We start from the raw sequence: 15134 nt of genomic DNA, 5'->3' as shown, positions 1-15134 counted from the left end.
GAAGACGAAGCTGCAGAAGAGCTCCTGTCTCCAGAAGCCGAAGCCGCCCCAGCGGAAGACCCCTTCCCTTTCCCCTCGTTCAAAGGCAAGCCACGGATGCATGAATCCCCCTGTGTTTTCCCAAACTTGCGCATGCCTTCTTTATCATGCTTGTGCATTTACGTATATGAGTTGTTTGGAACCGTAGATGCATGACTTAGATCCCTTGATCTGAACACTAGCTGTTGGACCGAGTAGATGCTTTGCTTAAATAGGAAACGGTAAAAGCCGAGTGATTTCCTGTCACTCGCGAGTTGTAGGAGTTGGTTGTTCCTCTTCTGTTGCAACTATAAGGACGATGGACGGGGCAGGGTTTTGGGTAACTCTTTGGTGGTTGGCTGATCGCCCCGTCTGTCTGTGAACTTGCTAAGGCCCGACAGTGGTGGTGTTCGTGATCAAGTGTTTGAAAGTACTAATCTCATACCTAGTATGGGAAGCCTAGTACCTGATTGAACTAGGGCGTGGCTTATACCCATGCTGTCCCTGGAACGAGGTTCCCATGGTGCATCATGTGGGTGCAAGTGCGGTCACAGTACGGTAGAGGCCAGGACTGTGGAGCATTGCATGCCAAGGGAAGTTTGGACCTGACACGTGCCTGGGAATTGATGGGGACGGCCGACACAGGAAGCGACCCTTGTGGTGCGCGGATGTCGTGAGATTAGGTTCGCCATGCATGGTTAAAGAACTCGAATCGATTCGTCTGCCTCTCACAGTTTGAGACTGCTTGATCGCTATGCTACCCTGAGTAAGAAAGGAATCTGATGATGACATGGTTTTGATGATATTTATATACCTTCTGTTTGATTCCATGTTTGCTTAGAATGAGTTGCTAACTTAGACCGGATTAACGAACTTAGAACCTGAGCTAAAACTTGAAAGTAGGGATACACCTAGTGCTTTTGGCAAACAAACCCCTCAGCCAAAGGGCCTTGCATGTCTAGAAGTGGTGGAGTAGCGTACTCCCTGTCGGTTAAGTCTTGTTAAGCTTAGTAGCTTAGCCTTGTTGTGGCTCTTCTTTTTTTTTTCAGGTGAAGTTGCCGCTCCTGAGTCCTCCTCTGTTGGCACTTGGCCGCCCTAACTCCCTCCGGGTTGGACGGTTGAGTGGGATCCCTCCTCGGACGACGAGGAGAGGGATCACTGATGTCCCGGCTGGCCTCACCAGGGATGTCCGACCCCGACGAAGTAGCTTCCGCTTGCTGTTTTGCCTTCTGTTGTTTTTCTTTTGAACCTTGTAAAAACTCTGATGTTTGTTTTATTGGTCAAACCAAATGGTCAAATTGTTAAATCAGTGGACTTGTTGTATTCTCTGGAACCGCTCACCTTTGTGTGAGTTTGCTAACTCGGTCCCGTTCAAGTGGTTAAATCGGATGAAATCCGACGGCGCTTCGTGTTAACTTGGCTAAAGCATGAGGGTCGCGTATTAGGCGGCTTAATCATGTTTAATCAAGCTAATCCGAAGTGGATCCGCCACAGGTGTTTGATCAGATCGAAATTGTTGATTTTCTTGACGAGATCTTCTACTTCTTGTCGAAGGGAGTTTTCGTCGAGATGCTTCTTCTCCTGGTTGTTGATGATGCAGCGTTGAAAGGATCCAACACTGTCAGCAATACAAAGCCAGGAGCCGAAGATGAAGGTTGGCCTACTTTGAAAAGCGAACGCTGGCTTGATAATGACTGGTGCCATTGATCTCACGTGGAGAAACTCGGCGACTTCCCCTACCTGGCACGCCAGCTATCGGTGTTTTAGACCGGCAACCCGCCTATGGAGTACCCAAGGTGGTCTTTTGTGCGGTGGGTGTCGTTGAGAATCAAGGAGTCGATGGTGATGCAAGGAACACGATTTAGACAGGTTCGAGCCGCTAGATCGCGTAATACCCTACATCCTGTGTGTTGATTGTATTGAACTTGTGTCGAGTTGCACTTGTTTGTGAGCTTAGGTGAGTTGCCGATCTAGGTACCCCTGCCCTCCTTTATATACTCCAGGGGGCAGGAGAACTAGTCGGATTACAAGGAGGAGTCCTAGTAGGAGTACTCGGTAGGAGTCCTAGTCAGATTATAGGGGAATCCTAGTAAGAGTCCGACTTTTTCCTTGTGGGTACTGGGGATCTATCCCCGTCAACGGCTTCTGCTCAACATCTGGTGCTTCCGGTTCTTGTTGCATCAATTCTCCAATATCTTCAAATTTCCCTCCTCCAGAGTTCCATATTGAGGTGACAATGCTTCAGTTGCTTGTCTCAATTCGTTATCTTGGCCATCCTCATTATTTTCCATTGCTCTTAATAAAGGATCCCTAAAATTTCAGCAAAGCATACACTTTCTACCTCCTCGTTATCAGGAGATAGATGCAAATTTTTCTGAGATGCAGGCAGAAAATCATAAGTATATTTGGCACCATCAAGATTAATTGTTACTTTGCCTTCTCCTGCATCAAGCACAGCATGTACCAATTTAAGAAAAGGTCTACCAAGGATTATATCATCATGTTTATCATAGCAAGCATCAATAACAAAGAAATTAGTTGGTATAGATTTATTTGAGATATCAACTTTTAGATCTCTAAGCACACCCAAAGGTTTGGTTATTCTACTATCTCCCATGATCAATTTAATTGGTGTTGGAGCAAGTTGCAAAGTCTTACTGAAAAGTTTATCATAAAGTTTCGAAGACATGACGCTTACATGTGCTCCAATATCACAGAGTGCTTTGTCGATAATATTCCCATTGATCATGCAGTCGATATGTGGTGTAGGCAAATGTGCTCCCTCATCTTGATTGATCCCAATTGCGTATATCTGCGCTGGGTTGGTGAAAGGTGATGCTTCAGGTTTTACTCCCATGACTCTCTTTACTTCAACAATGTATTCTGGGTCTACTTCTTCTTCGCTGAAAAGTTTTTGAATGACTTCTCCAGCTGTTTCCTTGTCAAGCACATACCTAGTGTGTGTCTCTGGTGGAAAATCCATCTCTATGGCGCTGGTTGACCCCTTTTGATTTGGATATAACCTATGTTTATCAAATATCTCGCTGAAATCGATAGGAATCCAATCCATTTGTTCAAACTCCCGCAGGGGTTTTGCATTCGCCAAGCTTCGAGCTTCTGATGTTTCTGGTTTGTCATCTTTGATGCACCAGGTAGGTTCCTCCTTTATGTGTGCTGGTCTTTTTCTTTTTGCACCACATGTTCTTCCTTCTCATTCTTCTGGAGTTCTTTTCTAAAAATTCCAGCAAGTATATGTCCTTAATTTCCTTGCTCTCGTGCCCTAGATTGATAGTTATCACATTCTTTGTTTACGGCTGCTCCTCTGCTAATTTTCTGTAGAAGTTGAGCAGCTTCCCTGAGTGTCTTTTCCATAAGGTCTCCTCTGCACACATTTGAACAAACTCCCGACATTTTTGGATTAGTGAAAAATAAAATATATGCAACAACACATCACCTGAAAGTCCAAGCTTAGGTCCTTGTTCGAGTAGTCTGTTGAATCTGTCCCAAGCTTGATCTATTCCTTCATCTTCTCCTTGCACAAACATGATCACTTCCTTCTGAAGGTTCTGAAGTTTGATGATAAAGAAAAATCTCCCACAAAACTTTATCATTAGTGTCTTCCAATTCCCCTTCACGTCGAAAGAAGCTTCTGCATACCATCGTCTCGCTTCACATGCAAGTGAAAACGGGAATAGATTCCACCTGAACCAAGCTGACAGAATTCCTTCTTGTTGTAGCATGTTGCATAGCATCGTGAATCACTCAATGTGTCTATATGGATTATCAGTCTCCACTACTTGGAAAGGGATACTTCCAGCCATGTCAATTATTCCTTTATCCAAGATGTACTCCTTGGCTGCAAGCACTGAGTCGGATTTCTGCATGTTGAATTGATCGGTTAATGGAATTGCATAGTCCCTTAGAGACTTTTCTCCTTCCTCCTTGTAGTGATTGAATAGAGCCATCGAGACACAAAAAAAAACCAAGGTTTTCTTTTCTAGAGAAAAAATTGGATGTTAGAGGTTAACAAAAAATTAATACAAAGTTAAACGTAGCAAAACAGACTTGTTCCACGGCAACGGTGCCATAAAAGCTTGTTGACAGTAGTTAATACGTCAATTTATGAACCGCAAGCGTACGGATCAGTTGTAGCTCTTCCCTTAGAGTAATCCCCCAAGGTTTATCAATTTGTGGAACAAGTGAATTTGCTCGCTTAACTAAGCACTAATCTATGTAACTAAAGGTTCTTTGTATATGCTAAGATTGATCTAACAAAAGAACTAGTGACTTAGATTAAAGCAGATAGAGAGTATGAATGCAAATAAGATTGATAAAATGCTAATCCTAGGGATCTAAGATCACTTGTAGATGTAATCACCATGCATGAAAGTACTGGATCTAAATGTTATTGTGAGTGGATGTGAACTATACGCAATACTTTCCCTCTCGCACGTTCTCACTACACGAGGGTACTCAAATATTGAACGATAAGAGCACAACTTGATGATCATTCTATGTAAGCAAATAAGTAACCCAAAATAGCACTGGCCAACCATTACATCAAGGAGCATCATCAAGATATGATAAATAACAAACAGATCTTAAATAAGAGGTTTAGCGATTACAAATCAAGATCTCCATACAACCCCAAGGACAAACAGAGATTTTACCCCATGATCTTACACATGTTGATAGAATTCTAGGTAAAGATCGCCCTATAGATCAACTGGACCGAAGACAACGACGAACGGGGGCAGAAAAGCCCCAAGCCGATCGGTCTGGGCACCTTCAAGCCGATCGGCTTGGGAGGTTCCTTCCTCCTCTGGTGCTTTGCTTCACGTGGATTCTTATAGATCCATCTTCTCTCCATTTTTCCTCCTTGTGGCAGCGGTGGATGGTGTTTACGTGGTGCTTTCTCCAAGCCGATCGGCTTGGGAGGTTCCTTCCTCCTCTGGTGCTTTGCTTCGTGTGGATTCTTATAGATCCAATCTTCTCTCCGTTTTTCCTCCTTGTGGCAGCGGTGGATGGTGTTTACATGGTTCTTTCTCCTCTCTCCCCCCTTCTCTTTTCCTTGAAGTTCATGAGGGGGTATTTATATAGTCTCCCATAGGCGGCGGCTCTGGGTCAATGTCGGTGAAAAAACCCTAGACATCATCGTAGACTTCACGCTGAAGAAACGGGAGGTCGACCGGGCCCTGGAATTGGCCATTGGCCTGGGCCCTTCCTGGCCCCTCTAGTCCTCTCCTTCCTCGTGCTGGCTTCCCTCGACGACCCATATCCAAATATCCATTAAGCTCTTTATGCAAACCCCCTTGATTATGTCATATTTCATGTCATAATGCAATATACTCCAAAATACAACACATGCAATAATGGGGTTATTTCATGTGCCAATGACGGGTTAGTATAAGATTAAGCATGAAAACACTAGTTAAATAGAACTAAAAGTGTGTCCATAACAAGCGTCAACAGGATGTATCATCAAAATGAATCTTTATTAACACATCCATTCAAAGAGCTCCATCATCCTGGCCCGCTTGACTTTATTGTGTCATCAAACACTCTTTATTATTTTTCATTCAACATACCTCATGTCTATGTTGATTCAAAGTCTTGTAACCCACCTCTACACTCCTTCCTTGTCTTTTTATGGACTTCTCTACCATGACACACTTTATACATGCATAAAAATTTCAAATATACTACTAGAATTTTGGAGCCTTGCCTATCAGCAATTTCTGTAAGAAAATGATCTTACCCTCCAATACTAACATCACCTACAAGCAGCATAGAGCTTATAATAGAGACTAGGGCGATGAAAATCATGTTGTTTATAATTTGACATGAGAGAAAATGAGGGTACTACATCATGAGATCCAACACCATAGGAGAAGCCGTAAATATTGATTATGGTAGGTAAGTCTATCCTTACTCTAGTTGGTTGGAGGTGCAAATTGAATAGGAAAGGAGACAATATAGCATTTCAATTTCATGCATTTTCATTCCTTTTCCTTTCTACAATAGACTCCCACCTCATGGGTCGGGTGGAAAAACACCCAAATGGAATTATAACATGGTAGCACTTTAGCTATATTACTAAAAAAATCAAAATTTCCAAGTGATTCGCAATAAACTTATCAACAAATCTAAAAATATGATTCCAATTATCTATGAAATATACATTAGCAAGTGCAATCATCCATTCACTTAGACCAGCCTAGCAGTCCCTTCCTCCATTGCTGAAACTCTTCGTGCATTCACCATTTGAATTCCCTCACCATCTGGTGAACTATCACCTACATTTGTTGCTGGCATTCTTTTCCGTTGCCTAGCATTTTGAGCCCAATTAGTGAGGCCTTCAGATATATTTTCATCGAACATGGCTTTCTTGAATGAACTTCCCATCTTCATCAATAAAAAATAGAAAATCATCATCAATACTAGATAGGATTAGTTAGAGAACATTAACAATCCAATATTGTACCAGTAGTCAAATATGCATGTATGGCATTGATAAGAGGATATAATATCACTTTATAACCATGTTAATGTTTTATTTAACAAAAGTAAGTGTTATCCAAAGTGGTCAATTCACTAAAACAAAAACAAAGGAACAACAAGTGCATCGCAAATAATATGAGAACATTTTAAACACCCAAATAAATTTAGTCAACGTACCTGCGAGATGATAGCATAGAGCGGTAGAGTGCTATAACCACATAGGAGTTGGCTGATGACACTGAAATAACAATAAAAGTAATATGAGTTCATGTTTTGCTACAAGTTAAAAAGTTGTTAATAGACATGTTTTTATAAGATACCTTATCACAAGTCGAGTAATAACATACGCTGGTTTTCCCATAATGCATGATTTAAACCCGTATATTACCTGCAAAGTTTGTTGAGTGTTAAAATAGTTCCGATTTCACATAAATCAAGACAATCATGTTTGGTATGATGCTCTCTATATATGTTCAAATATTGCATCAGCTATTCATGATAATTTCAATGTTAAATTCTATAAAAGAATGATCCATCATGTGATTGCAATTTTATCCTATAACCAATACTTGATGCTTGGTAGGATATATATATATCAAGGGTATGAGTTTATTGATCTTACCAACAACCAAAAGAAAAATGCAATCTCAAATGCATTTTGGAACAAGATGATATGGATCAACAGAAGGACTAGTTTAGGCCGATGAAACCAAAATAATTCATCTGAGGGAGATACAACTAGGTCCCCTTCTATTGCCGTATGCTTTTGGGCAACCTCGAGAGCCAATTCAGTGATAATATGCTCCAACTTACTTCCAACCACAAGTAGTGCCTGTAACGAAGAAGATGCATCAAACATGTTAGATCTATCTTACTATGAAGCAATCATTTTACTATGAACAAGCATAAGGTGCATGATTAGTGCTTCTAGACTATTATTAGGTCCAACAATTAGAATTTGCATATATTAATGTATTTGAATATATATATATTTACAATTACAATATAGTTGTTTACTTACAAGGAAAGGGACTACCGATAACCATATGTAGACATACCATCCTATGACCACAACAACAAAAGAGTAGCGTTAGTTTTTTCACATAAGGCATAAATTTTTTTAATATAGGTTCAATAATTGTATGTGATAAAATAATAAGTATGAAAACAGCATTGCAAAGTGCTGTATCTTATTTAGCTATAAAGAATAAGAAGTAATACTCATTTATGCATATAAGTTTTACCATGAACATTCAATAGCAAGAATATCATAAGCAAAGCCCAAAGGTACCAACTGCAACAAAAGAATATGTGCATTAGCTCAGCATTCATCATATTTAGTGTTAATAGACTATATGAAAGCTAATATACATGTTGGCCGGGTAGCTTACCTTATGCCAACAACTTTCTTGAAATCACCATCCAGTGCTCTATGCATATAATTGTAAAAATTGAATTTTGGATGCCCCCTACAATGTTTCTAGAAAAAAGCAAGCATGTAAATATAAACATCTTTTCTATATAATATGGCATATTATGACAAAAAAAAGCAGCAGAGAGTGTATTTGTGACTACCATGACGAAACCAAGTCGCAGGGTTGTGTAGTCCTCCTCAGTGATTGACCCATAGAATTGTTTGAAGAACGAGCGCTGAAGTAAAGGGTAATTAGTATTGGTTGTATTCAGTGGGTGTGTTAACATCATACATTATGCGCTAACATTAAAAAATAACACATGGGAAGTAACATACCAGCCAACCGAAAATCCCCCATCTTTTTCCATGACCTTTGAAGTGAGATTGGATAAATTTGAATTCCTGCACATGTTTGATCATTTGAGGACCTACAAATTTTGACCCAATGACACATAATGAGCATGCGGTTTATCACTGCTTCAACAACGAAACTGCGTAGTTAATTACTTGCTAGACTAGGAGGTACGTGTATCATACCACTATCATCGCCATTTTCTTGGATCTTCTCCTCCCAGTATTTCCATTTTCTTGTCTAGACGGTAATGAACAAGTTATTTAGAAAAAAAAAAGAGTGTGATAACTCATGCTGAACACAAAGTTGCACGTTTAAATACCTGGGCGGCTCCAAGAATAACTGTAACAGCACTGAGAACCACGTGCGTGACTGCTAGGACAAAGATAAATATATGTAGCTGATGAATGGCTTCAGTAGAGAGGATTGGAACTTTGCCCTGTAGAATATATGACAACAGAGGAGTGAGTGAGCTGTCCACGAAAGATGAAAGGCAGTAGTGATAGGAACATGGCAACATGTTCTCCTTAACAAAACAATAGCCGCAAGAAAAAAAAAAACATTACTTGGAAACGTCGTGTACTCAGATAAAACAGAATCAAAATACTCAATATTTAATTGCAGAAGATGACTTTTATTTTTCTGAAGGGACCGAGGAGTATCACACGTGGCGAAACCGAAGCTGGTCAAGGCGTTCTAAATCGCTGTTCCGTTAAACGTCGGTTGTTGTCAGTTGTCACGGGAATCCCGTCCGGCGAAGCAAAGCGGACACGCACGTACCTTGTTCAGGCAGTAGTCACTGTTCTTGCCGCCACCTGCGAGGAGCCTCCTGGTGCTGCCCAGGACACCGGTGAACACGGTGGCGCCGTAGTGCGCGGTGGTCTTGGCGAGCTTCGACGGCGGCAGCGGGCAGGGCAGGAGGTGGTGCATGACGCTCCTCCGGACGCATATCTTCTGCATGGGGCCCTGGACCACGTTGAGCATCAGGGATATGAACCCCAGCAGCATCAGCTCTGCACCACCACAACGATCAGTCAGCAGGAAACCGGCCGCTAGAAGTGGACGCACGTTCTTGAGGCAACGGAGGAAAAGTTTTTTTTTTTTTGGAGGTGCCGCAGAGATGGAGAGAAGAATTTTGCCTGCCAACTAACCATCTTTGACCTTGAGGAGGGCCTCGTACATCGGCTTCCGATGGCTTTTCGACAGCCTCTGTTCTTGCAATTCAGAGGATACACATTAGAACTGTTGTTCATGGAGAATATATACACTACTGTAGGAGTGCTTGTTAATCGGACGGTAGAAATATACCTTGCCGAGGCGGTGGAGCAGGCGCTCGAAGAGCAGGGAGATGACGACGATGACGGAGCAGACGGACGCGACGATCCATGTGGGCGTGTGCTCCAGCGTGATCTCCGACCCGCCGGCGGCGCCTTTGGCTCCTCCTCCTCCGGCCATGGCCGGCAACAGCTAGCTTCTTCTTCAACTCGAACCCGCTCCGTCCCTGTTGTCCCTAACCTCTCGTCGTATGTCAAAAAGTTGGCGCCATCCTTATATAGAAGTGGCAACCACGATACCATTAGCAGCAGGGTTAATTACGTCTTCAATTCCATGTTTTTCGTTCATCGAGAAAGTAGCTAAGTCTTCCATGTTGACTTGGGATTTTTTTAGTTGGAAAGAAAGACACGGTCAGGTTGTGAGAAAAAAAAAACAAAATAGCATGAAGTATCCTCGAGGCCTTCCCGATGGGAACGTGCGGTTTGTTCTTTTGTTTTGACAAGATCGGTCGCCAGTAAACGGTGTGTGCACAACGGCCACGGCCACACCTACTCCACCTATGACCTATCCATGTATGATTGGTGTCTATGCTCTGCAGACTGCATTATCCTGTAACCGTGTGCTGTGGCCGGTGACCTTAGAACTGGACTCCTCGCCAGTTCATCCGTGAGATTTTCTGCACTTCTTTTTTCTCCGCAGAAGAAGCCCCATGAAACCGATGTGAGGTGTTTCCTTTTGGATGCAGGTAACCTGGACGAAAAGGACGCCGCGAAAATGGACATGGACTGACCGACTGAGTCAAGCCAGCGCTGCGGGTGTCAGGGAAGAAGAACCATATCGATCAGGCTTCCGGTCGTTGGAGGCTTCCGTTTGTTTCGCAGTGGGATCAGATGGGATGCGTCGGATCAATCCGTTGGAGGCATGGACGGAGACTAGGAGCCTGACCTGCGTACGCGTGCCAAGGAAACCAAGCAACGACGTCCCCGGCCCGTCATGGATCGGGATAGCGCCGTCCCTGTCAGAAGTCCGAACCGCATGCTCAGAGCTTAACTGCCTGAACGAACGAATCATTTTGGTAATACAACCTCCGTTCTATATTATACGTCGTTTTGATTTTTTTAGTGTATAGATATTATTATGCATCTAGATATCTATGTACCTAGAAAAATTAAAAGGATCTACATTTTGGAACGAAGGTAGTACATGTTTACGTATGCATGCCTTGCTAGCTTATTTCACTAATTAGCAGGTCAATGCAAGTAATAAAAAAAGAAATGAGTTATTGTTTCAGTTACATCTTCCAGGTCAATGCGATGGCATAGATGGAGGGGCAACAGGTATGCAAGGTGCCTTCAGGTCTATCTGATGAAGTAACTTATGTGGACTGACTAACGCAAACCGTAGACGTGGCTGATGATAAACTACGATCCGGTCGCCTTCAGCTCTCAACACGCAGAAAGGACTTTCGCAAAAATAGAAAAGAAAAAAAAGGACGACGACTACAGGGCAGGCATCATGGCAAATTGGCAACTGGGCCTTGTGCGCCGTTACCCGAACATGCATGGGAAAAACTAAGACCGTAGATCCACCGATCGATCGCGAGCTGGCCATCAACCACTGCAAGCATGTGTTGGTTTTGCAGATGGAGACAGATTATTACACAGATGATGGAGGGAGTGGTCACCCGGCCCGTGACGAGCTGAGGGCGGGGTTGTTCCTTCCCGCGCAAGTAGCATAGCAAACATTATTGACCAGCTACTGGAGGTTAGTTTAAGAATGTGAAGAGTGGATTTGACTTGACTGCACGTACAATAGGTGGTTGCATAATGTGAAATAATTAAAACAGCTAGTGGCCAGTTAATTTGAACGCTACGGCGGAACCGGAGCCACTAATACTTTGTCCGGTTTTTAATAGATATATAATCCATTCGTCTAACAAAAAAAGTTACAATTCTAGCTATGCAACTAAGATGACGGGTAGTCTGGTGGATGTAGTCGGTTTTTGGAATGGACGTCCTAAACTTACATCGGAAAAAGCTTCTTTTTTTTTGAATTAAAGAGAGGTACAACGACGATCATGGCAAGGGCGCGGAGTTGGTGGTGGCCAGTGACTTGGCGAGGCGCGGCGGCCGTGACGAGAGCGGATTGGATGAGAGAAGATGGGATACCCGGCCCCTACTTTGGACTTTTGGTGACGATAGCCATGCATGTGTATGATGAAGTGAACGGCTGCTACTGGTCAGAGAGATCTCGATGCCTCCAAGCAGTCAAGTGGGCAGCAGCGTCCTCCAAATACACGTTCTGCACGTACCTTGGTGGGTGGGTGGGTGGTGGTGCAGTGCCTGCTGTGGACTGGTGGTTCATCTCGTCCATTCCACGTTCGTTTCCACGCGTGCGGACTGCGGGCGCGGGAGTGATCGAACAGAGACCGACTCCGTTGTTGGAATTGGAACGAGCAGCCGCGTCGTCGTGCCGTGTTGCACTGCTGCTCACGTACGTACTGCTCTTTACCTTCTTAAGTTTGGCGGGTTGCAGCATATGGCTCCAGGTCCAGGCTCTGTCTTCGTAACTTCCTCTTTTGTCGTGTGATGAGCACTGCCGCAGAAACTCTATCCCTGGGTGGGTATAATTTCACTAGTAGAGAATTGGCCTTTAGTCCCGGTTGGTAGGGTGCATATCTCCCGAAAATCCATCAGGGATAAAAAGAGGGGTCTTTAGTTCTGGACCTTTCAACCGGGAGTAAAGGTCACCCTTTAGTCCCGATTGGTGTCACCAAACGGGACTAAAGGGCCTGCCACGCCAGGCGCGGGACATGCCCTTTACTTCCGGTTGGTAAAAGCAACCGGGAGTAAAGGGTGTCCCTTTAGTCCTGGTTGGTAAAAGCAACCGGGAGTAAAGGCTTACCCTTTAGTCCCGGTTAGATTTCCCAACCGGGATTAAATGTTTTGTGCATGGCACCCTGCGTGGCGCCTGAAATTTTCATGCATCATGTATGTAGTACCGCGGCCCTTTTGTTAACCTTTAGTAGTTGAGATTTTTTTAGAATGAAATCAACTAGTATTTAAACGAATGAAATTTGTAATTATACAATTACTATATATATATACACAATTCAACTAGTACAAATCGATCATAATTAGCGCGTATTATATATACAAATAAATCAAACTATATATCTACAATCTTCCCCTCGAGGTGTTGCTGCTCGGAGCGTCTAATTGTCGTCCATCGTAATAAAATTCTCCTTTTGGATTTACCACCTCGTCCATTAGAAATCCAATGAGACCTTCACATATTGCCGCTACTCTTTCTTCCTTCAAGAGTCCTTGTTGAATATTTAACATCTATAATTTGGAAATTTGTGAATGTTACACGAACAAATAAATATAAGGAGCTAGAAAATAATTAACTAGTAATAGTTTTATTTTACGTACTTTAAAGTTGTGCGGCGTCATCTTTAGTCCCTTGGGTCTCATAAAACTGTGCATGTGCTCACAGATGTAGTGCTCCCTTGGGTTCCTGTCTTAAGTACTTCAGTGCGGAAAAAAATAAGTTATGAAATATTCGTGTTATACAATGTAATAAATGTGCAGACTTCATATGTACCGGGAAGTCTGTGTTCCATGTAAGTTTTTCTTTGAATGGACCTTTGTGTGTCCTTATGAATTGTTTCCATGCGCTGCGGATTAGAATAATGAATGATATAGTGTAATAGGGATAAAATTTAGGAAACAAACTTTTGCATAGAGATAAAGGTCCAGAATTATTACAAGCCTAGCATGTCTTGCATGTCTTGATACTCCATCGGATCTTTCCTCAACGAATCGAAGACAGTGACGTTGCTTCTTTCAGGCTCAATTATAATAAGGATCCAGTGGAAGCTACGTACGTAAAATGTTCATGCATATTAGAGCTAACTAACATTAATCAGGTAAGGAAAAAGATAACGAAAGTAGATGGTATACACACACTTACTTGAAGTTGTATGGAAGTAGTATGAAATCCTTGAATGTTTGTTTGTCTAGGAAATTGTATACTTCCACCAAGGTTTTTTCCGACGATAATTGTATCTGTTTTTGGTTAACTACAGATGGATCCATGAAGCCTATATGTAGGTACGCCTCTCGTTGGCACATCTGAATTAGCATCCTACATAAAATGGAAGATGAAGTTAGTACGGTGACGCACGCCAAAATTTACATGTAGAGATAAACGGACACTTACAGAACCCAAGCGCTGATCAGAGAGACGTCCAGGGTATCATGATGGTACACTTTGTATATATCCTTGAAGTCTAGCCACAGCACTTTCTCACCTTCGCCGTAAAAATCTATTGGTTTTACCTTAAGATCGAACATCTCCCTCGAGTCGGCGGATGCTATCATGTACCATTGATGGAATTCGTACATCTTTGTTGATAGCTTCCGTACCAACGAAGGCCTTACAAGAGGTTTGCCTAGCTCATAAGGCCATCTCGGCTCAGGGGGTGGTGCAGTTGGCGTCTCAACTTGCCCTAAACATTCATCAAGTCCCAGACTTGTTTCTTGCATGAATTTCAATACTTCTGCTTGTTGATCCAAGGGCATTGCTCCTACCCTTTGAGCGTATTTTTTTGATAAATGCCCGAGGTCGGGGACAACACTACTGGAAGATGACTTTCCTTTCCTTTTGTCCTTTTCATCAGCCTTTACTAAAGTTCGTTCATAGTTTGATAAGAGTGGTATCCTTTTCTTGGCTCCTTCTTCCATCCTGATAAAAAAGTTTAAATCTCTTCGATTTACTGGTGGTGGCTCCATCTCCCTTGCTTTTTTTTCTTCGGCTTGTTTCTTGAACCACTCACTGGCCTCTCGTTGGATTTCTGCCTACTGTTCCGCATGAGTCATTGCCTCCCAGCGTTCCTTACGAGTTAATTCAGGCTCCTTTGTTTTCTTCTTTCTCTGTCTTTGCTTGGGAGGCGGTGCTCGTGACTTCTTTAGTGGTGCTGCAGGTTCCTTCATGGGGTCTGCTCTTGGTCCCGGCGATGGTGATCGGGGAGGGGTGTTGTTATTGTCGTTGTCGCTCTCACCACCAGGATGTGGTGGAGATGGAGACCTTGATATAGCAGGAAGCGACGGTCCTGGAGCAGGTTGTGCAGGAGATGACGGTCTTGAGCTGTCAAGAGAAGGTCACTGCTGGGGATCTACGGGGAGCGGTCTTGAGCTCTGAGGAGATGGCTCCGTGCCGGGAATGATAATGTAGCGTTTTCACCATAGAATGATCCCATGAAGCGCATATGCCAGTGTTCTTTCCCCGTCGCCTCCCGGGAGGTCGAGCTCTAGGCCTTCATATTGGCTATCAATAATTTGCTCTACGCGGACACTGGCGTAGCCAGGTGGAATCGCCATGTCATGACTGCTCTACCCCGCCAGGGTTGCTAATGCACTCCTGTACACTACATGTACATATAGCAGAGGTAAACAAGTTATTAAACTCCGATCATGAGGCGTGGATCAATTGACAAGATTGCATAAATATTATGTATAAGTACACCTTAATAGTGAGGTTGCCGACCGGTGCATGCAGCTCACATGTGGT

At 43.1% G+C, this 15134-nt stretch overlaps 1 protein-coding gene across 2 annotated transcripts; it reads right to left on the bottom strand.

Annotated features, from left to right (window-relative positions):
- Window positions 1-5994: 5994 nt before the first annotated feature.
- LOC117863747 (MLO-like protein 1) lies at window positions 5995-9850 on the bottom strand. 2 transcript variants are annotated; one of them, XM_034747610.2, is made up of 14 exons: window positions 9594-9850; window positions 9437-9494; window positions 9066-9298; window positions 8608-8724; window positions 8471-8525; window positions 8270-8361; window positions 8095-8169; window positions 7911-7999; window positions 7764-7813; window positions 7541-7581; window positions 7142-7351; window positions 6840-6907; window positions 6697-6757; window positions 5995-6423 (listed from the first exon to the last, which is right to left on the bottom strand). In XM_034747610.2, exons 1-14 carry the CDS (start codon window positions 9738-9740, stop codon window positions 6226-6228), a joined length of 1494 nt encoding a protein of 497 aa, XP_034603501.1. In that variant the 5' UTR covers window positions 9741-9850; the 3' UTR covers window positions 5995-6225. The 2 variants fall into 2 exon arrangements, with proteins under 2 accessions (XP_034603501.1, XP_072149610.1); XM_072293509.1 differs by lacking the exon at window positions 9594-9850 and having other exon boundaries at window positions 9425-9471.
- Window positions 9851-15134: the final 5284 nt, after the last annotated feature.

The sequence above is a fragment of the Setaria viridis genome, chromosome 1 (assembly GCF_005286985.2).
Source record: "Setaria viridis chromosome 1, Setaria_viridis_v4.0, whole genome shotgun sequence".
NCBI classification, from domain to species: domain Eukaryota; kingdom Viridiplantae; phylum Streptophyta; class Magnoliopsida; order Poales; family Poaceae; genus Setaria; species Setaria viridis.
Note: the sequence above shows the minus strand (reverse complement) of the source record. Positions and strands in the feature narration are given on the sequence as shown.